The sequence below is a fragment of the Strongylocentrotus purpuratus genome, unplaced genomic scaffold (genome assembly GCF_000002235.5).
Source record: "Strongylocentrotus purpuratus isolate Spur 01 unplaced genomic scaffold, Spur_5.0 spur5_scaffold_9, whole genome shotgun sequence".
NCBI classification, from domain to species: domain Eukaryota; kingdom Metazoa; phylum Echinodermata; class Echinoidea; order Camarodonta; family Strongylocentrotidae; genus Strongylocentrotus; species Strongylocentrotus purpuratus.
In genome coordinates, this window is record NW_022145615.1 from 32825474 (window position 1) to 32849728 (window position 24255).

General features: G+C 35.3%; 1 protein-coding gene across 2 annotated transcripts; it reads right to left on the reverse strand.

Moving 5' to 3' along the window:
• Nucleotides 1-23643, reverse strand: LOC579288 (E3 ubiquitin-protein ligase arih1). Of its 2 annotated transcripts, XM_030977305.1 has the most exons (15): nt 22675-23643; nt 17477-17629; nt 15652-15720; nt 13099-13191; nt 12362-12417; nt 10098-10271; nt 9636-9678; nt 8857-9006; nt 8177-8229; nt 7383-7440; nt 6663-6686; nt 4386-4469; nt 3480-3656; nt 1024-1136; nt 1-431 (listed from the first exon to the last, which is right to left on the reverse strand). In XM_030977305.1, the coding sequence occupies exons 1-15, from the start codon at nt 22906-22908 to the stop codon at nt 347-349; spliced, it is 1566 nt and encodes a 521-aa protein (XP_030833165.1). In that variant the 5' UTR covers nt 22909-23643; the 3' UTR covers nt 1-346. The 2 variants fall into 2 exon arrangements, with proteins under 2 accessions (XP_030833165.1, XP_030833166.1); XM_030977306.1 differs by lacking the exon at nt 6663-6686.
• Between the last annotated feature and the right edge of the window lie 612 nt (nt 23644-24255).

Here is a 24255-nt window from a genome sequence, read left to right on the forward strand (position 1 = left end):
TCTGTTTCGTCGTAAAGGCCGCACCCCGACTTTTTGATATTTTCTCTTCCAAAAATACTGTGGCCTTTACGCCGGCAAATACGGTAGAATCCTAATAGTTCCTTTTATGAGTAATATATGAAAGCAGAAATGCAAATAGATGACTTGGCAGGGGGATGAAACGAACAAACGCAACGTTACAGATACATGAAGAAAAACATTTGAACTTTCTCCTTATGCTAATAAGATGCACATAACAAACAAGTTTTTTGGAAAGTAAAGATGGAAGTCATTAACGTTTCTCTTAATCCTCCTACAATGGATAAAATAGTCACTTCCTAGATGCTACTCTGGCTGCTACCGGTATTCAATCATCGTAATACTCCCAGAGATCCTTCTCATATCCTTCATGGACATGTTCTAGTGCCACCTTTCTTCTGCTCTCACAGTACCTGCCATGATAAGTGTGAAACAGAGAGTGAAAAATTAGTGTCTTAGATAATTTAAAAGAAATCTCCCAAAAAAAAACCAACAAGTGATACATTATGATGACGATGAGGATGTTGATGAAGATGAAGATGAAGTTGAAGATGGTGACGGTGATGGTGATGATGGTGATGATGATGATAATGAAATGATATAACAATAATCCTGATAATGATAACATCACTTTAAACAATGCTTGCTTACTACAATAAGTTCCATGTAACTAGCATTAAAACTTATTTTTCATGGCTTTTGCAGAGTTGACATTACAAACAACGAGGCATTCAACATGTTTTTTCCCTACTCAGCATCCATCTACTCCTTCCGGGTCAAGGGGTGAACATATATTATTGTCTTGCCAAAGAGCATCATTAGAGATGTTGCAAGGGATTCAAACAAGAAATACATGTAAAATTCTATACACAGGTGACTGATACTAAAAAATGGAAGAATGGCTTTAAATAAGGACATACAACTTTATTTTAAAGCTATACCAAAGCTTCAGTACGTCTTTATTTGAAGCTAATTTTCACTAAAAGCTGAATTTGAAGCTCGTACCTTGATTTATCTTGTACTTTCTGCTTGATTTCTGCCAGGGCATCCGAGGTGATATCTCTTTCTAGGTACTCTGATAAAGTCTCTGTCGCATTCTCCAAGTCCTTCTGATTCTCCTAAAAATCAAAAACGAGATAAAATAATGAGCCCTGTGACCTTTGACCCCAAAATCTAATCAGTTCATTGGCTCTGCAAGATACATACATGACCCAAGTTTGGTGGGAATCCATCAATTGGTTCTTGAGATAACGCGATCACGAGAACGGGACGTCAAGACGGACGGACGGAGAACCCAAAAACATAATGCTTCCGGCTAATTTGTAGCGGAGGCCTAAAAAATATCTTCTTTGAAAGAGCGTCCTTCTTTTATAAATCACTAAGGTCTCCAATGAATGAAGGGAACCAAGCCTGTTGATGTGAAGAAAGAAACTCTTCCTGAGATGCAGTCGGCTTATCGACAGTTCCATTCAACTGAAACAGCATTGATCAGAGTCTTCAATGACGGGCTTCTTGCAGTTGATAAGGGTCATGAGGCTGTGCTGGTGCTCCTTGATTACACTGCTGCGTTTGACTCTATTGACCATACAACTATGATTGATCGTTTCCTGCGAGGCTATGGCATCAAGGGGTGTGCTTTGAAGTGGCTTGATTCGTACCTGGATAATCGCAAACAGCACGTCGTTGTGAATGACTCTATTTCCAGACCATTTCCCCTGCCCTGGGGTGTTCCTCAAGGGTCTGTCCTAGGTCCACTGGAGTTCATCCTGTATACTGGTCCGTTGAGTGCGGTCATCTCTTCCCATCGGGACATTCATCATGTCATGTACGCCGACGATACCCAGTTGTATGTGACCATGACATCCAAAGATCACGTAGGCTCTAAGCATAAACTGAGCGAGTGCGTCTCCGATGTCATGTCCTGGTCTTCTTCAAATAAACTCAAGTTAAATCAATCTAAGACTGAGGTACTACATATCACCTCGCAGTTTAGAAGTTCTTGCAGTCTGCCGTGCTTGCATGCTGCTGGCGTTGAAATCGTACCTTCAAAAGTAGTTCGTAACCTCGGCGTCACTGTTGATAATGTATTGAATATGAAGCAACACATCAGGAATACTTGTCGGACGGCTGCCTTTGGTATATCCAGGATTAGTAAACTTCGAAAATATTTGGACAGACAGTCTACAGAACGATTGATCCACGCTTTTGTGACTTCCCATTTAGATTATTGTAAAGGATTGTACTTTGGCTTACCAGATTCCACCATTTCTCCACTCCAACGTATTCAGAACATGGCAGCCCGTCTCATTACCAAAACCAGAAAATATGAACACATAACTCCTATTCTCAGATCTCTTCATTGGCTACCTATTTTAACTCGCATTCAATTTAAGATTCTTTTGTTAGTATTCAAAATTAAACATGGTTATGCTCCATCATATTTAAACGACCTTCTCAAACCTATTGTTCCATCACGTTCTAAAGGTCAACTACACATGCTAATTTCCAATACGCCCCTGGTCCCGGAACAAATACCCGTTACGGAGATCGTACTTTTGCCATTGCAGCCCCTAAATTATGGAACAGTTTACCTATTATTATTCGTCAATCCCCATCTGTAGAGTCTTTTAAGGCAAGTTTGAAGTATTTTTTGTTTACCGGTGATAGTAATTTATAGGGCAGTTTAATTATCTGTAATGTTATTATTAGAATTATGTATTATTATTGCTGTATGTTTATTTTACGTTGTACCTAATTACTTGTATGTTAAGCGCTTAGAAACATTGTATTAAGCGTTTTATAAATGTAATTTATTATTATTATTATTTTCAGTTCCTATATTTCTATAATTAAACCTGAAAATGGGTTAAAGCTACTACTACAGTCGAGTTTAACAAAGAAAGTTTGCTCAAGGACCAAATGTTACCCTTGTTCAAAATGACTCTATAGTCCTCATGCCAGGTTTATCTGAATAAGTAGAAAAAACCCCGCATGTTTAAAGCCATTCTTTCGTAATCACAAGCAACTTGGCTGGTTGGACCAGAAGCATTAGTTCTTATTTCAGGCAGATGTACACACAGGACATGCACGCCCAAACACATTCTCTCAGCACAGACCCAACTTCATGAACACAGGAATATAGGGGTAAGTGCAAAGTTGATATTTGAAAGAAAAATCTGTTTCAATGTAATAATAACTTTGAAACTCATTAAATCTAAACATACCAATTAAAGCTCACAGAACTCATTAGCTGGACTTATTATTTGCTAGTTATTCTGGCAAGAATTCTTTTGAATGAATCAATCAAATGGTACACAACCATCATGTCTTCGGTGCAGCTGGTATAGAGTTTGCCATTATTTAAAAAATCCCCACTACCTTAGCCCATGGAGATGTGTGTTATAATTTATTTTTTAAAGGCCTTATTGAACAGGTTATAGGGATTGGTATTCACTGTTTACCTCAAATATAAGGGACTGGTTGTTCTTTTTGAGGTAGAATGCAAAGACGTAAGTGTACATGAGGGTACTGCGACATTGGCACAGGACATCTACAGCCTTCTTCAAGAACTGGACCTCGATCCATGACATGTTATGCTGCTGCATCTCCTCCATCTTGCGCTTTATCTGGGCGTAAAGCTACAAGGGAGAAACAAGAAACATAACAACAAATATAATCATTGTACAGCACATACATCTATGACAATTGCTTTCTTATACAATGAAACCTGTCTATAAAGACCACTCAAGGGAGACAAGAAAAGTGGTCAGGTGGTCTCTCTGTACACGTTCCTTTAGTACACGTTTCAATGAGAAACAATTTTCAAGAGAAACAAAAAATGTGGTCTTTATAGACAGGTGGTCTTTCTATACAGGTGACCACCTACCAGGTTTGACTGTCACAGTAAATTTTGCCAATAAAATATATGCTTTCATTTGACTGGTGTAGAGATGGTATAAAAATGGTTTTGTCTAAATTGACATAAGATGTACATATAAATTTCCTTTCTAAAATATGGTATGCTAAGTGAAAAGCTATGAATATTTCTCTTAGAAATGAAATTTTAAGCAAACAGCGACCTTAAAGATAACAACCTACACATAATTTCCTATTTAACTCATCCATGCTTTAAAAGATAAGTTGTTTACTTGCAACTCAAGGTAAGAAATGAACATCACTCTTTTTATTAGAAACACTGGACTAAAAAACATTGCATCAACTGGTGAGAAAGAGAAGGGTGAGAACTAAATGCGAGGTACTCTTGTTCAATTCCCTCTAGTTCTCAACAAATAAGATTAAGGAACAGAGTACTGATGAATCTAACATGAAATAATCATACAGAAAATGTTGAAATCAGAAGAATTTACCTTATTCTCAAATCGTAAACTTTGCATGTGATTCATGTAGCGGTTGCAGTAGAACAGGTACCTCTCTAGCGCCTGCCTCGATCGCTGGAAAAGAATTATCAAAATCATTTGTCAGAATTCATAACCCATTCTCATTCAATATTGCTTTAAAGTACATTTAATGTGCAAGCCTTTGGCCTGTTACTTTCATCTCATGACTCACTTATTTTAATGAAATCTATATGATCAAATGTGATAACATAATGATTTCTTAAAAAGAAACATGCTAAGGTTGTAGCTAATTCCTTCTACACATTCAAAACACTGAATAGGATCCAAGAAATGACGATTAGTTATTATTTATCTGACATCAGTCGGGTCAAAATATGGAAAAAAATACCCCAACCCACAAAAATTGTTTTTCAACGGTTTCCGGTAGCGTTTGACATCAGAAACAACTTTCAAAAAATCTAAAAAGTTCTGACCCCGGTAGTTATTTTCAAAATGGCATCCAGGATGGCTGCCAATTTCCTTATTTGACCATAATTCAAGATAAATTCATCTTAGAGATGTGATTTTGGTGACTATACCTAGGTTTGGAAGGTCAAATAATTCATTCAAATTACTTACAATGGGTTATGACCACAAAGGAACCTGGAAATCCAAGATGGCATCAACAATGGCTACCAGTCTAGTAGCTATTTACATGATTAAAATATGTTTTAAAGGCCAGATTATTCACTGGAAAGCTTTAAATTATCATAAAGGTTTATATTTGCCTTATACTCATAACAATACACAAGAGGGCCACCATTTTTTAATCCAAAATGGCCACCGGAAACCGAAATTAGCCATAAATCATGATATAAGTTGGGGTCTATACCTAGGTTTTGGGGGTTGAAAAATCCATCTATACCACTAACAATGGGTAATGGCCACCAGAAAACCTGTCAATCCAAGATGGCATCCAAAATGGCCGCTATTCTCCTAAAAATGACCTGGGGTGAGCTACTATTGGCAGTAAGCTGTACTTAGCAAGATTAAATGTATGTTTTACAGGTCAGGTCACTGGTGTGCTTCAAATAATAAAGCCTTTAGAGTATCCTTATATACTAAAAATAATTCAAGATGTCATCAAGCAATTATTCCAGTAGTGAAATTCTGTTAAGAAATAGTGGATTCTCATATTCAGATAACTCTATATTCAATTCAAGCAATTTTCCCCGGAAAATGACTCTGATATCGCATTATTTAAAAATATTAATCACATGCATTAGTGGTTTGAGTTTGTTGTGTAATGGCCAACCATCAGTGAGCAAAAGTGGCCCCGAAAGTAGCTGAAAAGGTATGTTTTTGTCTATAACTTATTTTCATTACGATATATGACTTTCTCTAAAATGCTACTTCAAAATATGAAACATAGTTTTTCACATTAAAAATGCCTTGCACTTTGTGCTACTTCTACATTTCTGACTGATGTGATGAATGTGTAGAGTGTCTAAGTGCATCAAAGAAATATGTTAACGGTCATTCTACAAAGATAAATCTGCTTTTTCATGATGGCTGTGTATGTTGATTGTACTTTAGGCTAAAGCTGATATCAATTTTGTGTATTAAGAAGGCAGAAATTGCAACCTGCGCTGATCTCAATGGACATGCCAGAAGAGGTGGGAACATATCTGCAAGGTCTGTCTTTTCATGAGTTTTAGTAAATATCTTAGATGAAATTCTGGGACATTTACTTTTTGTTGTTAGCTAAGACCCGACACCAAAGTAATGGAATTAGTTAGAATTGATGTAGCTTCTAGTTCTACCACTGTAGCAGCTTGCAGAATGCAGCTTTTATTTCAGTACTAATGGGAGAGAGAGATTGCGATGGTGTTGCATGTACCATGTGGCTCGATAAAAGTCCTGAGACATGCTTGAATACTTATATTCTAAAAAAAAAGAGTATGAAATTTTCACCAAATATTCATAAGATGATACAGAATCAGAAAATATAATTTTTAGGCCATATTCCAATGAATACCCTGAAAAATTACAAAAGAAGAAAAATTATAGGGGATAGACTACAATGACATGCCTCGGCTATTGATTTAATATTGTTATCAAATGCTGCAGGCCATCATGGACGGCAAAGTGGCGGAAAATGTAAATCACTCTTTTCTCAATGACACATATGATAGCATACATGCCAGCAGCCAAATTGGAGACACACTAGCAACGATATTACATAAGTGTCTTGCATGAAGCTATATGACTCTTTTTGTGTACAGGCCTTTCAATGAAAATACATACCTGAACATTTTCCCACGATTTGTACTGTAAAAAACAAACCAACACCCAAAGCCAGTTATTAGATACTTATTGGTTATTTTAGACACCTGATGAATTTCTACCTTTTCTGGTGGCCATACTAAATTTTAGGCAGTCTAAATAGATTTTCTTACCCCTAAAAAACTAGGTATAAACACCAAAATTACAGCTTTTAGATAGATATATCACGATTTATGGAAAATGTTAGTTTCCAGCAGCCATTTTGGATTACAAAATGGTGGCTATCTTTTGTATTGTTATGGGTATAAGACTACTCTAAACCTTAATGAGAATTTAAAGCTTACCAGTGATTATCCTGACCTCTAAAACATATTTTAATTGTGCTAATCATAGCTTTACTGTAAATAGTTAGGAGACTGGCAGCCATATGGACACCATCTTGGATTTCCAGGTTTCTTGGCGGCCAGAACTCTTTGTAAGTAGTATGAATGGATTCTTCGACTCCCCCCCCCCCCCCCTCCCCTAAACCTAGAAATAGACACCAAAATCACATCTCTAAGACGTATATATCATGATTCATGGCCATTTCAAGATATTGGCGGCAATCTTGGACCGAATGAGATTGCTCTGACAGGCTACATAGTATGTCAAAACCTAACACAGATGACACTACATCAATGTCTTCACTGTAACTATGGCACCTATTCCTGGGAAAGTCCAAGAATAAGAAGAATAACTTACTGCTTGGTTGTTTCTTGCTTTCCTTGCATCATCTTCATCATACCTATTGCAGTTGTACCTGGAAAACAGTAAGAAGATTCAAAGGCGTTATGGAGCATCAGACTTGTTTTCAGGAGTTCTTTCACAGTAGGACACAGTTCACTAATGATTTCAGAGGTAACAACCCAAATAAATCTGAGAGCAAATATTACTCTTGTTTAATATGAGAGGTTCTTATGGTGCTTCCTTTTAATAATAATAATAATAAAACATTACATTTATAACGCGCTTACCAGTAATACAATGTTTCTAAGCGCAAGAGAAAGAAGAAAGGATAAGGAAGGAAAAGTGAGAAACATGTTAAAAACAATGAATTACAAGTAAACGGCAAAGAAGAATGTGACATTACACAAAATAAGGACTGCATCGGAATTGATTGAAATATATAGATAAACCAGATATGGACTCAAAATTATAATAAACAGGATACATATTTTGGTGCCCGAAGCATTCAAGGAATTCCTTCCATCAGGTACACATGGGTAAAGTATGGCAGATGTCTTGCCAAAGGACACTGAAGCTAGGCCATGGCTCAAACCCACAACATTCGATCTGGGTCAAGTGTTAAAGGTGCTTGAAAAGAGCAGCTTATGTTCAAAACAAACTAACATTATAACACATCATCTATCCCAATGAAATGCTTTCACAGATACCATGACCTTGCCCCCCTTTGGAGGTGGAGGCTCTTTTATTCAATAATGTTATTTTCATGTTACATCCATGAATTGTTAGTGTTTGATTTGAAAGAATGTTACCATGATGATCCATGGGGTTCCCACGGTCCTAGACACACCCAACAGAAGTCGGCCTGTCAAAAAATACAAGAACAATTTATAACAATAATTGGCTTAATCATACACTTTGGACGATCATACTTTGAAAATATATTGGACAAGTAATACATGTGCCTCAGGAAATAACATTCTATAAAGCAGATGAATAGCACTTCTTTCATATTCATGCATTAATGAACTGTAATATTGGCTAGACATTTGTCAACTAAATATGGCATGTTTCTAACAACCAATTCATCCATCACTTTCTTTCATTTTTTTCTTTCTTCCTTTTGATCACAGTTCAGTGAAATATCCTTGGAAACTGAAAAATTATTTCTCTGAATCCATGAGTATGGAGACTATATACATACCAAATTATGCTAAAAATTGACTGAATTAATTAATACAAATGTTTAATCATGCATGTAAATATAACTTTTTGTAAATACAATCAGGGATCAAGGTAAGTTCCTTGTTTTGTTTTCAATCGTTAAAAACAAACAATCATGACATACAAAATGTCTGTGTTCATGATTACAATAGCCCAATAATGTAAGGAGAGGCTGTGAAAGGGTTAACAAGACCAAAAAAAAAGAGTTGAAATATTCGAGACTCCATTCCAGCCAATGCATTCTATCACAATTTAGAAAGGGACATACCTTGCAGTTCTGGTTGCGACAAACCATGTGATTGCATCCGCCGTCCTTCTCTATGGTCACATGACACTTGGGACATTCTTTGGTGTTAGCTGCAATCCAGTTTGAAGTCTCACTGTCATCATCACATTTCTTGATCCATTTCTTGAGCCACTGTGTATCAAATCATGGAGAAATGTTGGAATAAGAACGAGCACGTCATAAATAGTCCATGTACAAAGAAATCGTTATCAATAGGAGAAGAATCTAAACAACTTTTAGCATTGACAAGATCTTGTCAATGCTAAATGTATCTTGGTTGGGCATTTGCAGTGGAATTTCTTTTACATTAAACAATATGACCCATGTTATCAACAACAAAACAAAACAAAAAGACAAATTGTCCTTAACAACTAACGAATGACTACCCAATCAAAAATATTTGATTACTGTATGCATGGTGAGAAAGCTTACAAATAAATATTTTTTCAATAATCATCATTTTGATCTTTGGAAACCGAGCACTGGCTCTCAACTTAACTGCTCACAATATAAACTCCAGGGCCCTGTTTTATTAAACTTGTTATCAATAACTAGTTACAATAACGTTATAAGCTACTGAAATCATGGCATCTGATTGGCTGAGAGCAAATTTGTCATAGAAATTTAGCATTTGTTATTGATAACAAGTTTTATGAAACAGGGCCTAGATCAATCAGGACTCATAATCAATGGGAAAACTACGCTGTGTTCATTTAAATGTACTGCCTTACAATGGACATGGATGAAGCTACGGTACTTACCGAACACTTGACAGGGTCATGCCAGTTCTCACCACAGACAAAGCTAGAAGAAACAAGAAGAAAGAGAATAAAGGTGATCTCCATTTATAACAGTTAAAATTACATCACAAGTATCGATCACAATACATTCTAATTTGCTCAATGGAGAGAGGAAAGAATGATTAAAAACTCTTAAATAATATAAACTCAGAGACAATTAAACTTATAAGGTGAAACGTCCCATGGTATCTTCAAAGGCTAATCGGTTAGAGAGTACGAGATTTATACAACAAATTATGTATGCGCACTTGCACTAAAATCAAATTTTGAAAGATGTTTAAAGTTTAAATTTATTAATATATTTTCTTTTTCAAATAGCACTTTACATTTCTGCATGTACTCCATAACATCTGTATATTCTTTATGAATAGGAGGGACAGGATGGTTTTATTTTTAAAAAGACTACCGGTATTTCTCACTTACCAGCATGTATGTGCACAGATACAGGTAACAGGGTGGGGTTCTATGTGGTTAGCTTTGAATGCATTAGGGCAGTCTGGGGCGGGGCACCATCTCATCAAACGATTGCACTCCACAAAGCTGTTGGTTATCAGGTGCTGATACTTCAGTTTCACTTTCGACTCTTTCACTAATTTCCTGAAAGGGGAAATATAGAAGAACGTTTTTATAATATTGAATAGATGAAAGAAATTGACTCAGAGCATCGTAAAAGCCTAAAACAGGATCCTATTCTAAAGATTCATTCACCTATGCCGAGGTGTATGAATAACAATTGTAACTCTTTTATCTAAAAATATAAAAATATAGCAGATGACAAATTTATTTTACTTATGCGAAACATTTACCAGACAAGAGCACCAACTTATTTATAAAAGCAGGATAATAGCAGGTGAATGAAATATTTCATTACCACACACACCTGGGAAGGAAGCATCCATAAATTTGAACCATTTACTTGATAAACGACTTTGCACTGTACTTTTGATGCACATGTCATGCTGAGAAACACTACTTTATTCTAGCTTTATGCCTCTTTCTTTCATTTTCGGGGGGAACCTTGTGGATTAATGGGCAAGACTACGTTTAATCTCTCAGAATAACCAAATGTATTTCTTGGGTGAGGTTTCCTTTAACTTTTTTCATAGGATTCTGGATTTAGATTTTTAGAATCTGTGTGCATGAGATCTTCATATTTTAGGGTCAGGACTTAGAATTGGGTGTCCATACATATGTCCTGATTGCTTACGAGTGTTGAGTCCTTATATATAGTTACTAAATATTGAACTGGGATTGCAAAAAAATAGAGAATTATATATTTCTCTTGTCTTAACCATGAACTAGAATATTCGTTCATTAAAAAAAAATTGGTTTTAAAAAATTTTGTTATCAACTCGAAAAGGGGAATCGAAGAAAGTCTTTATCAATTAAAAAGAAGATTTTGGTGTGATGAAAATCTCTATCAGGCAAATGGTCTATGCATAGAAAATAGTATTGTCTTAATTAATAAACACATACATATATATGATTAAAATTGAATTTCAAAACCCCAAGCTAAGCCTAATATGCAAGCTTACAGTGTAATCCAATGTACAAGTTCAAATACAATGTAGATGATTACAATGTATGAGGCATAGTGGTAATGGATGCTTATCTTGTTTGCATTTTTATTTACAATGTTCATAAAACTGTACTTTAGACAGATTCAGAGTCATGTTCTTTAATTTACATGTAGACCACAATGCAATCAGCTCAAAAAGAGTTTAAAAAAATGTTCCAGGGTAATATTCATACAACTGTTTCATTTCCTTACGTGCCAACTGATCTCACAAAAGACTGCGATGAAGCATATATTAAAAGAGTTTAAAGAAAAAAAAAATGTTTCAGGGTAATATTCATCCAACTGTTTCATTTCGTTACATTCCAACCGATCTCACAAAAGACGGCAATGAAGCGTACATTAATGTACACACGTGTATCTACACAATGTTCATGATTTCAACAATAGCTTAATGATTGATGTGTAAACACTTCAAACGTACAGGGGGAAAAGAGAACACGCTCGTCACACCCACCCATTATCTCTTTGTTCACTATGATCAAAATCCAGGACTGCAACATTGTTAGAGTACACGTGTATACTGTACAGGGTACATGTTACAAATTCAACTGTAGCACTCCCATTTATTCTACTGGTCGACCAAAGCGGTAGTGAGTTTAAAGCCCCTATAAATGGTTGGGAGCCCTAAAAATATGATCGCAAAATTTCAGATACATTGTATCCTAATGTGAAAGAGGATGCATCAAAGACATTATACTGCAAGGATTTTCAAAAATAAGTCTGTTTGAAGTTGAGTATCGATGAAAGAATACAAAATTTAGGACTTTTGCTTACAACAGAAAACCCAAATACTGTATTTTTTAAAATCAATATTAAACTTCAAACACATTTTTTTTTTTTTTTTTTTTTTTTTTGGGGGGGGGGGGGGAATCTTTGCAGAATTTTGTCCTAAATAACATCCTCTTTCACATTATGATACAATTTAATTGAAATTTTGCAATCAAATTTTTGGCATATTCGGGGCTCCCAACACTTTAGAGGGGCTTTTACTCACACAGAAAATTATTATATTCTGATGTCTTGGTGTTTATTCTAACCTATCTTTCATAATTTTGATAATCAATTAAAACTGATTGCTAGACTAAATGCAATTCATTATGATACTTACATAACAGTGATGTCATCTACAAGGATATCACATCCATGAGCTGCACAGGTTATAGTCTGAAATGGAATGGGAGAGGAAATATATGAAACACTATTATAGAATATTGACATACCAGTACAGTACATTACACAGGCTGGATAAGTAATACAGCCTCTGTTGATTACATTTACCGTAATTAACGGTGTATAAACCGCACCTTTTTGCCGCCGAAAAAAATTCAAAGTCGGGGGTGCAGTTTATACACGGTACACCAAAAAAAAAAAAAAAAAAAAGGGGGTGCGGTTAATACACGAGGGCGGTTTATACAACATTAATTACGGTAGGCCAACAACATCATATTTCAGTTCAAAAAAAACATTCAGTTCAAGATAAATTTAAAAAATGCTTGATGTTGTACAGGGTATTTCAATTTTTCTTGTTATAAGTTAAAAAATTATAAAGTAAATTTCCTGGCACATTTTCTAATACGTGGCTTGCTCTATCATTCACCGGTACCAACTCTTTTGCGTATCTATCTTGCATTCTTCTTCTTCTTCAGTTTATTAATATCATCATTTCGCAGCCTGGGCTGAATTGCATGACAATTTACAATTAAAAACATATCATATTTTTTGAGACAAATTTTCAAATGAATGTTACAGAAAAAACAGTTATGAAATTAATTAAACTGAATGGTCTATCATGACATGTGAATTTATAGGTGGGGCAAGTAAAATGAAAAGGTGTTTTCTGCTTACCTGGCCCATGCCTTCCTCCATGATCTTGGTTGTAAGATACTCTGTCCAGCAATCTGCACAGAATTTATGGTTGCACTCAATACCTGTCATCGACTGCAAAACACAAGATAAAAGCAAACAAAGAGATTTGAATCTTTCATCATTATTATTCAATTTCAAATAAAAACACACAAACTACATGTCACTCCATGTATTTTGTCATCATCGTCGTCGTCGTCGTCGTCGTCGTCGTCATCATCATCATCATCATTGTTATATACCCAGACTTCAATGTTATTGTGACAGACTGTTGTGTCAGACTGCTACACAATGAACTGCTTCTATGGGTATAATACATTACACTACAGGGTCATTAGAGTGAAGGTATTCGCCAAACTTCACTCTGCACAGCATACAAATGTCTTAAATCTATTCCCCTTTTTTGGAGGAATTGAAATGTATGTGATTAACTCCCCACTAACCTGCACATACAGTACATGTACATGACATCACCCGTGTTGAAGTGTGAACGTACATGTTGATGGGGGCCGAGAGTAGTTTGCCAGGTAAATTTTTTATTAAAAAAAGACAAAGTCATACAAACAAATTCAAAAGAGCCATCACAGATAAGATACGTACATGTACATGGGCACATAAACTGCTTGTACAGTTAGGGTTCTGGTTAGAAGTACATGTCATCTTGGAAAAGGTATGATTTCCCAAGCGAATACCAAACAAGTTAATTAATCCCCAAGACAATGTAGGATTGCCTCTGGCTGTATCTGATTGAAAACAGGTTAACCTCATATGCAGCCAATCATTTTAGAGCTGAATTAGGTCATCCATAAAGCTACATGTACAGTGTACATGTTCATAATAAATATACTTTAATCAAAATCAACAGTACCTCTTGGTCACTTCTTTTTAATGCCATATATTTTCTTTTCCTGATATCAAAGAATTGCCTTACAATTTAATAAGGAAAGTCAACAAACCTAATCTGTAGAAACATGTTTTGTAGAAAACATCTGTGTATAATAATACTGTATACATCAATACTTGAATCTTTTTTGTAATTGGAAGCAATAATGAAATAATGAAGACTCATATGATTTAAATTTTGGCAAGCCTATACATACATACACATCTATGTCACTTATTGCATGTACAGTATTTGTACAATATAGCCTATGTGTAGATGTACACATGTAAATGTATGAGACTGTATGAAAGCTTGCAAAAATGCATACACACAGAATGTACAATGCATGTCAAATTCATTTTATAATTGAAGATAATTCAGGGACTGGTACATTTAATTGAGTTTATTAGACAAATTGGCCTTCACTTAATATAAACAAAAGAGAGCACACACATTGAATATAATAGGTGGTTACGATGCATTATTTTTCTATCAGGCCCATAAAACATAAATATGCAATAAGACCTAATATGCATCGATCTGTTTAATAGCCTCAAGAAGTATTCAATGTGCATGGCCCCTTCCCCCTCATGTCATGTAGACTAGAGATCTACGCATGTTATTCCCCCAGGCACGCAAGCACAAAGGGAATGAATACTACATGTACATCAATGTCTGTGTCATGTACACAGTGCCACACAACCTGTCATACGGCCTGGCTTTTGGTCATGAGATCATAATGATTGTGACCTGGTTTATTGCCACCCTGTTCCTGACGGACTCTCTTTTGTGTGTGTTCATGTATGCACACTTGTGTGCTTGTCAGGTAAAGAGGGGCACAAACGGAAAGACAAAAGATATAATCAGATACATTGTGGATGACACATGAGCAGTACAGTGTGTTGGTCATGGCCAGCTCTAGCTGAGCTTGTCCTTGGTAAACTGCACTCATTGATATACATAGCCTTTACAGCAGCACTGATCATAATAAATAACTCTACATCTACAAAATCAGGACTAGCGTAAATCAATCTCAAATACTAATGAAAAGGGTTAAGAATGTAAGGTTGACTAGATGTACCCAGAATGTTGTTTGTTCTGAAATGTAAATATCTAATCTTGTTCACTTTTACTACAGCAAAACAGGACTGGAATGTGCTTGTGTCTCGTCCAAAGTTATATTAAAAAATGTTAATTCCATCTAAAGTGTTTTTCAAACCTTTTCCATCCAGAGAAATTCATTGCTGTGCAATTTGTTTGGACCATGAATAGGCATATTATTCATAATGAATACCAACAAATATGCAGGCATTCTATTGTTTATGAAAGATATTACTTTCTGAATTTAACAATGAAACAAAAGTGAAAGATATTTCTTTCTGAATTCAACAGTGAAACAAAAGATTATAAATACAGACTTTGATTCTAAATATTTTAAAGGATGATTATTCATAAATTTGGTGGTTTGTTTAAATAGAAGGTATGCACTGATGAGCTTAATATCAAATGAAAGTTTTATATCCTATCAAAATTGTAACTGTTTTATTAGAGGCTTATATCTAGGGGCACATATCATGGGACACATGAGTTTCTTTTATATTGAAATAATCCTATAAAAACAAATGAAATATTTCAAGTTAAAAAGTACTTACTGATCCTAGAACAGTTCTGAAGCAGATTTCACAGTACTCTGTCACAGCAACTGATGACCTTGTGTTAACCTGCAATTGGAAATGATGAAAACACCATTATTAATCTAAACATAGAAGGCCCATATACACAGCCTATATACACCACTTTGAAAAATCATTGATTTTTGGTTGAGTGTAAATGAAGCTAGAATTAAATTGTTTATTCTATCATAAAACTTGAGATAAATGTTAAACAAAAATGTAGGAAAAATATCCTCACATATTGTCCATTGCAATTACAACCCCCCTCCCCTTCTCTCCTCCATATCTACATACAGTACATGTAGCTTACAAACATGTACATGTAGTGCATACCGGTACCCCTTTGAAGGAAGTTATGTAATATGAGGTAAATTTAACTACCGTATGTGGAAAAACATGTACATATTCATGATACAATTCAGATTTTCTTGTGTATATGTACGTACATGTGAAAATTGATTCATAAACATTTTTTCTTGGTTCAGATTTCAGAATAATATAAATGACAATGACATTTGAATGATAGGTACATGTAGATTTTAAATCTAACTAGAATTTCATTCATTTTGACACATCCACAGGACATGTGCCTGAAAAAATGCACAAATATTGTATAAAACATAGTGTACACATTCCATAATTTTCATAATAGTTGTGATAAATATTTTTTAAATATTAGGCATGTGGAAACCATGTTACAGCCTCCATGTCTAATCATATGATTAGAATTAAAAATTCAAAACTGTCATCAAACTGCACTTAAAATGTAATTGAATTGCCAGCACATTCCGTGTACATGTACAGTGTACAAAGGTATAACAAAATTGTGTTTGCATCCAAAATATAGACATGTCTCATGAGGAATGAAGAGTACATGTATATTTCTCTAATAAAAGCCAATTACTCTTCAACTTGTTTATAAAAGAATAGATTGCAATGAACTTTATAAACGAAAGTAAGTTTCATTCAAAACATGCATGCATGGAAGTGGTAACCCAACACCACTAGCTATACTAGAACAAAACAGAATTCTAAAAATACATATGGATGTAACAAGAGCTGATAAACATATTTTTATCCCTCTGGTTATAAAATAATAATAAATCAAAATGATGTAAAAATACGTTTTCATAAATCTACACCTGTACCGGTAGTCAGCCTGCCGGTAGTCATGCAGTTTATTATGATTGCAAATTTGCAATGGCTAGATATATATATACAATTACAATGTACATGTACTTTGCACTGATATTACTCACTGTCTAGTGATTATCCAGTATAATTCTATAAATGGAACCTAGTGCCTCATATGGGCACAATTTCTTGCTGACAATTATTCACTTCTAACATGTACTGGTAGATAACAACATAAAAACTAACAGTTTTAAAGCTAATATTGAGTTGTGGAGGCGGAATTGCATTTTGGCAGAAACTACATGTAGGCTTCCCCAAATCTTCATGAACAAAATTGATGCAGCAAAATGTAAACAAACAAATGAAATTTGGCTGGAAATCAGAACGCTGGAAGCATGTGATCTACAGTAAACTCTACAACGTAAAGTATGGTCTTGGCGACTACTGTAGTTCACGTTTCTAAACTTCCTCTGCTCATCATAGAGTTTGGCAGATCTACAGTATGTCATATTTGTAGTAAACGGGTTTGAACAAAAAGAGCAAGTTTGGTTTGAATACATGTATGTGACATTTCATAACCATGAATGAGGGTAAACATAATTACACATAAGCCCTCATCCACACAATATATCACGTTTGTTAGTTTGAAATCAAGAGTACAAATACATACCTTTGGTTGTTTTGCGTAGTTTTTCCTATATGGGCTGATGACATGTGCCTCTGTAAAGACTGCATCAGGGTCGCCACCATATAGCCGCTCCATTAACTTCTCCTTGTCCCATTTGAAGTGGTTTAGAAGTATCCTTGTCACAGTTGCTGGAATCTGAACACACAATCAATACAATGTGCAGGTGAATAATACTGTAGGTAGGATTAGGATACATGATTTTTAATTGTTCAATGTAAAGCCTCGGTCACAAATGCAATTTCGAACTGCTACGAACGCCGTACGAACAGATTTTCAGACAATGGAAATTCGGGAAGACAATGGAAAAACAGGGAGATTCGTACGAACCTTTGTGACCGTGGCGAAACAAACAACAAAAAACCTTCCTAAATAATATACATGGGGTGGTGGAGCAGGGCACTCATGGCTGCACTACATGTACATTGTAACTGCAATTGACACTTACAGTACATTTGTAAAGTACACACGGGTGTCACCACAGACCATGAGAACTACATGTTTACTATATATGACTGACATTGCATAACATGTGGTGCACAGACCCAGACTAGGAGGATGCTATACATGTATCCTTTCTCTGGTGATCCGCATCCTTATTTGGTAAACATTCACCCCTATTTGGTGACGCCACATCCTAGTTTGGTTTGGTCAAATCTCATTTGTGGTTAAATTATTCATCACTCTGTACTAGAATTAGTCATTTAGAATGGAAGAAAACCCATCCTTATTTCTTGGAAGATGATCCACATTTAGTAAGGGAAAATAAGTAATGTTCTTATTTTAAATAAAAATATGAATTTAATTGTACCATCATGGTACATCTCACTCTCAGAACGTACGTAATGTCATCTAAATCCAAGGGATATCAATACCATAAGAGCCTTCCAACATGAATCTTGCTAACAACAATATTATTTGGGCTGATTTTTCAACAACTTATGTTGCAATACTTCAGTTCATTCAACCCTTAGTACAGGTACAATGTGTACCTTTGAATTAAATTTAAGCTACATGTAGTTATTACTTATTTATAGCATAAATAAGCTTAACTGTAGCAAAAGCATAAATTGATATATGCATAATAATTTGATTGTACACTGTAGCCACCACATTGTATTATGTATTCATGTACCACTCACTTTGTTTACTTCATATACTGTATTAAAGTTCATTGTGTATTTCACTGTTTTGGAAGGGTTCCAGATTGATCTTTATACAGTCTGTATGCATGACCCTTATGAAAAAAACTGATTGCTTGTATCACTTTTTGTTTGAAATTTTTATTTTGTCAAGCCCTGTGTAAATCATTTTTATTGCCTGATTGCTTTGTATTACTTTTTGTTTGAAATTTTTATTTGAAATCACACCTTTTTGGTTACAATAAATGAAATAAATGATTATTTAACACTTAAAATTTTAAAGTGCATAACTTTTTCATCATTTTAGCAGTATAGGGAGCAACAATCAACCATGTATTGTAAAGTCTCCATTAATTATTAAGATGAATACATGGCTTTAACTTGTTAAGTGTACTGTGACGTTGATTTGATGAAGTAACAAAGCTTGTAATGCACATGTATATTGGGAACCAAACATTGTGTTGCAATAGGCAGAGACAATGAGTCACTGGTGTGCATGTGCAGTCTTGTTTCAGGTTGTTTGTTAACTGTCTCAGCACAATGACAATTATACAAGGACTTGTCTACTGGGTCACCAAATTAGATCTGTATGCTTACATGTACATTGTAGCATGGACAGTCCCTGGTCATTAATGACTACAGGTGTACCGTATCTTTCTACTCGTACTCGTACATGTGCATGTCCATATTATTATAAAAGGCATTCTGTACACAAACATGCAAATGTTCTTTTCATACCAATCACATGATCTTTTACTGTACGCACTAAAAATTCAAGCCTGCTATCAAATCTTTAGGGTGATTGAATTGAGGGTGATTGAATCGAGGGCTAGGAAAATATCCTCCATCCCTCCAGCTCCATCCTCATCCCCTTTAAATAGATGCATTTGTTTTCTTTGGAATAAATGAATTCAATAAAATAGGAGTAGCCACTACAAATAAGCGCAGAAAAGTCATTACCCCCTGTCTCAATTGGAATTAATTTTGCTCTTGGTTCCATTTAGAACTCAAGAATATTCAATGAGTTTTTAGCTTTTAAAACAGGAGAATTAAAAATATTCTTGATCTAAAGGCAGCATGTACAGTACATGTATCAGTTCAGGCAAAAATAGAATTCAGCATTCTTCTGATTTTGATATTTCTGGATCTTTTTAATTGTGAATTCCCAGGTCCTCGGCTTCTTTTCTGCTTTACAACACTTTCGCTAGTGAAACTTGTTTCTTTATAAGTTTGTATTTGATTTTAACAACACACATGTAAACTTATTTTGAGGAAACATTTCATGTCCTAGACCTGGTATTGAGGATTAAAGCCTTACCAAAGGGCACTACATGTAGCTCATCAACTTGGTTTTGAACCCTGGGGCCCGTTCCTACAAACCGTCATAAGTCTAACTTCTTGACTAAATCAGCGTTAGTGAACAACTTGTCCGCTACGTGTTTCACCAAGCTCTCTTTGCCAAGATCAACGACAACATCCTGACTAAGGAGTTATGACACCTCTGACACCGTCGTATCTCTGTCATAATTATTTAGTCGATGGGCAGCGCCATCACATGTCATTTATTGGGTAGACTATGGCTGGCAAAAAAGGACAATAAATCCTCCAACTATGATTTTTCTACACATTCACTTAAACAGTGAATTATCGTTTTTTGTATTTGAAAATCTCATGAAAATATGCCATGTTTGTATTTAAGGATTTTCCCACTTAAATAAACTGATTATACGCCTTTATTTCCACATTGTAAACTCATCGAAGGGATATGTATTTTGCCACGGCAGGCAAGCCATAGTTTGAAATGTATTCTTTAGTTTTCAGACCCATATTAATTTCGAGATGAATTTTATTTTAAATTATGCAAAGTGAATGGTTTAAACATATATTTTAACGTTTGAAATATTGAAGTTTTGTAATTTTTATATTGTGCTGACGCCAAAAACATTGAACACAAATTTCATTACATCGTATTTTTTCAAAGAATAATATAAGGGTGTATTTCTATAAACTATCAAATGAAAATATTCGGGGGGTGCCCATCTCAACAACAAAACTGATTCACTGGTCATGTAATGAAAAACTCACAATTATATTTTACAAGTACTTCAATTGTTTAATCTACACAAATTTGGAAGTATATTGGATCTCTTATTTCTTGGTATCATTTTTAATCTTTTTTATTACTAATTCATTTAAATAATTGCATTTTCCCTAATATTAATTTTGTAATAATCTGGTGGTATTGCGACTAAGGCTAATTCTCGGCTCCTCTTCTCGCCGATAATATCGATCTCACGAGATACTAGCTAGTAAGCTCTTCGTGAAACGGTTTAGGAAGATCAGAGACATCTCCGTAGTTGGCAGATAAAGTTATGACTGTCTTGTCGTTGGTTTCTAGGAACGAGCCCCTGGTCACCGGATTATAAGACCACTGCTCTACCAACTGAGCTATCGTGCCTCCGATAGTCAAACCAGTCTCCAAAGTCAAACCAAGATGTGGAGGCTCATGCTGTTTTTCAGATTAATAATAGGCTGGATAGGCTTTTGCAAATTGCTGAACCTAAGTACAATTTCAGAGCAGCTCAACATACTGCTAAAGTAATGCTACTGATGAACCAGGATCTGGACATGGAGGTACATGTATCTCATGTAAGACCATACATGCATATTTGAAAATTTAGTCAACAGCTTGAAATGGTCCCATTGCACAATTGCCAAGTCCAAACCAGAAGACAGTTGCGCAAACTTCAAATTGAAATAAAGTACAAGATACAGTTGGTGAAAAGTAGGTGAAAAGGTTAAGCTCATAAAATGTTAAAGATAAACTTGAGTTCTGGTAAAAAAAGAAAATGAATTCTCATAGAATCTAACGCAACTTACACTGAATGTTCAAAATTTTGGAAGAAAATGTAAACTGGCTGAGTAACGAGCATAGAAAGATAAGGAAATCAGGGTAGTACTAGCCCCGACACCATGTTTGTTGTCCCATATACATCTTTCTGTGTAAGTGATTGTTACTTTACCAAGACTCTGCCAAATTTATGATGATTTTGATGACTCCAGAACCTTACATTACACACCATTACTTACATGCTATATGATCAACTTTTATGATCCATTCCACACCTTTTCTTTCACAATGCAATCGCATTACCAGAACTCAAGTTTATCTTTAATAGTTTTGAAATCATTATATGTGGCATCTCAACATGTACATACAATGTATCTTTTTTAAACATAAAAAGATGGTTGTCCACTAACTCCCTAGCTAATGATTGCATTTTTCCTTCTTTGTTCTGCTTTGTGAATGTGAATAGGAATATGGTCATATTGCTTTATGTTCGTTTATCAACTATGAAAATGATGATTTCTGTGGTGGACTAATGCTTTTAAAAACTGATGGTGAGTACACTTGCATTAAAAATGACATTTTTTAATGAAAATTTTATACATGTGTTTCTGGATGTGTATTGCAAGTACAAAAACCCAAAGATGTCTAAAAATCACGAGACTGCTGAATTCTGAATGTGCCTAAGTCCGAGAATAAGATTGTCCGCACAAACAGGGATCATATTTTGTAAATGGGAACAGACGCGTTCGCAAAAATAAGGAATGACGATTCTGATCTCCGATTCGCGCGTTGGCGATGCGAAAAAACGGATTCCGCAATGATTTTCTTGATGCATTTTACATTGACTTCGTACTGAGACTTTCACGTTATGAGCGATAAATCTTTGGAAAGACAAAAAAAACCCATAATAAAAGTAGACGGTAGACTGGGGTTATTTTATTACGTGGAATCCATTTTCCGCATTGCCAGCGCGCGGATCACAAACCCGAAATCCGCAGAGCGCCGAAGAAAAAAAAACGTTGGTAAAAATGTAGAAGATCCTTATTTTTTAGGACACATTTTGTCCGCGTATACGAGGATATCCTCGGTTATGCGGACGATCCCCATTCAACGACCAGCGCTAACTGCTAACAGTAACATGCAACTGAATTCATTTAGGCAGCTAGCCATAGACAGTTTCCCAAAATTACCTTTACAACATTGTTGACTTCACGTATTGTATCAACCATTAATTGCACAATATCGTCCGGAGTTAACACTTGATACTGGAAATCGTCGATATCCTCTCGATCTCGACTGTATGAACCGTCGTCCTCCTCCATCTCAAAATGGTCTCCAAAGTCACTTGATCCTGCATCATCATCATCATCATCAAATCCAAGCTCGTCTTCTTCTCCCATCATAAATCCCTCATCCTCCTCCATCTTCACGAACTTGCACTGGTTGTTTTCAAACACGGTCAAACAAAGCCAAAGCCAAAGGCAAAGGAAGAAACAGGATTTTCACGCTCTGCTGCTCACAATTTAAAAAAAAACTGATGGACTAATACTTATTAGTTGTATTAAAATGCTATTTTCCTTAATTTTGTCTTCACTTCAACTCTCTTTGTTCAAATCTTTACTGCAGATAGCCACTTTCTCCCAAAACTTAAAAGTGGTAAAAACCTAGTCACTTCTGCTGCCTCGTCATGCACGTTGGACGATTTTTAATATAATGTCTGCCTATTCATGGTGCTGTTGATTACATCTAGATCTATTCCACTCTTCCAAGGTAAATTACTTGCTTGATCAACAACTGGGGCTCTGGATCTGGCTGGGCTCACGTTGAATTGAACTTCAACTTGTCAGGGAAGAAAACATCATGCATTGCATTGCATTGCTGCTCAGCTAAGCTGCCAAGAATAGGTGATTCTGCTTATGTTTACGTTTCAAATTAACTGCTCACAGTCGTCAGCTAAATACATTTTTTCGGTGCTTTTATGCAAGGTTGATATCTGATGCCCACGACCATTCATCGGAGCACGAAATATGCTTTTCCCTTACAAGATCACCATTATTTTACTTGTTCGTTGAATGAGCCAAGCCAGGCATATTGAAGTCTGTGTACAAAGCTCAATGCAAGGGCTAGCCATTGACATAATACACACGTAAATGGATGTCTAGTGTATGTTTATAGAATCGGAGATTCGGGTCATTCAAATTCAGGGGGAAATTTATTTTATTTTAATATAATTTACATTAACATAGTTGTTTAATTTATATAAAAAACAACGTTACCATTAAATTAAAATATTTATACATTTTAATAATACTTTATATAAATAAATAGGTATATTTATAATAAAATCACTAAAAATCATCAAAATGTGACGAAATGACCCGAACAAAATGATTACACCAATAATACGGTAAGTTTCTAACTTTGACCCAATGACGGTATTAATAATGTGTTCTTTTACCACTAGTCCACTACCTTATATGGATTTGGTGGAACTGTTCAACTCTATTTGTTGGTCTATTTGCTCCCAAGCTGTGGACGTGGAGAAGATTACACAATGTTTCCATATTCAGCCGCTAATTTACTGCCCGGACTTTGTTTGAAAGAACAGTCCGACTGATTCCTTTGAACTTCCTTTGAATTATATATCTCACTCATTAACCATATAATCAACATGAACATGTACTCAAACATTTTTTTTTAAAGAATTAAAAGTAGAGTGGCCAATAAAAAGGAGACATTCATATGGTATTCCTGTTCTTTTAATCTAAAAT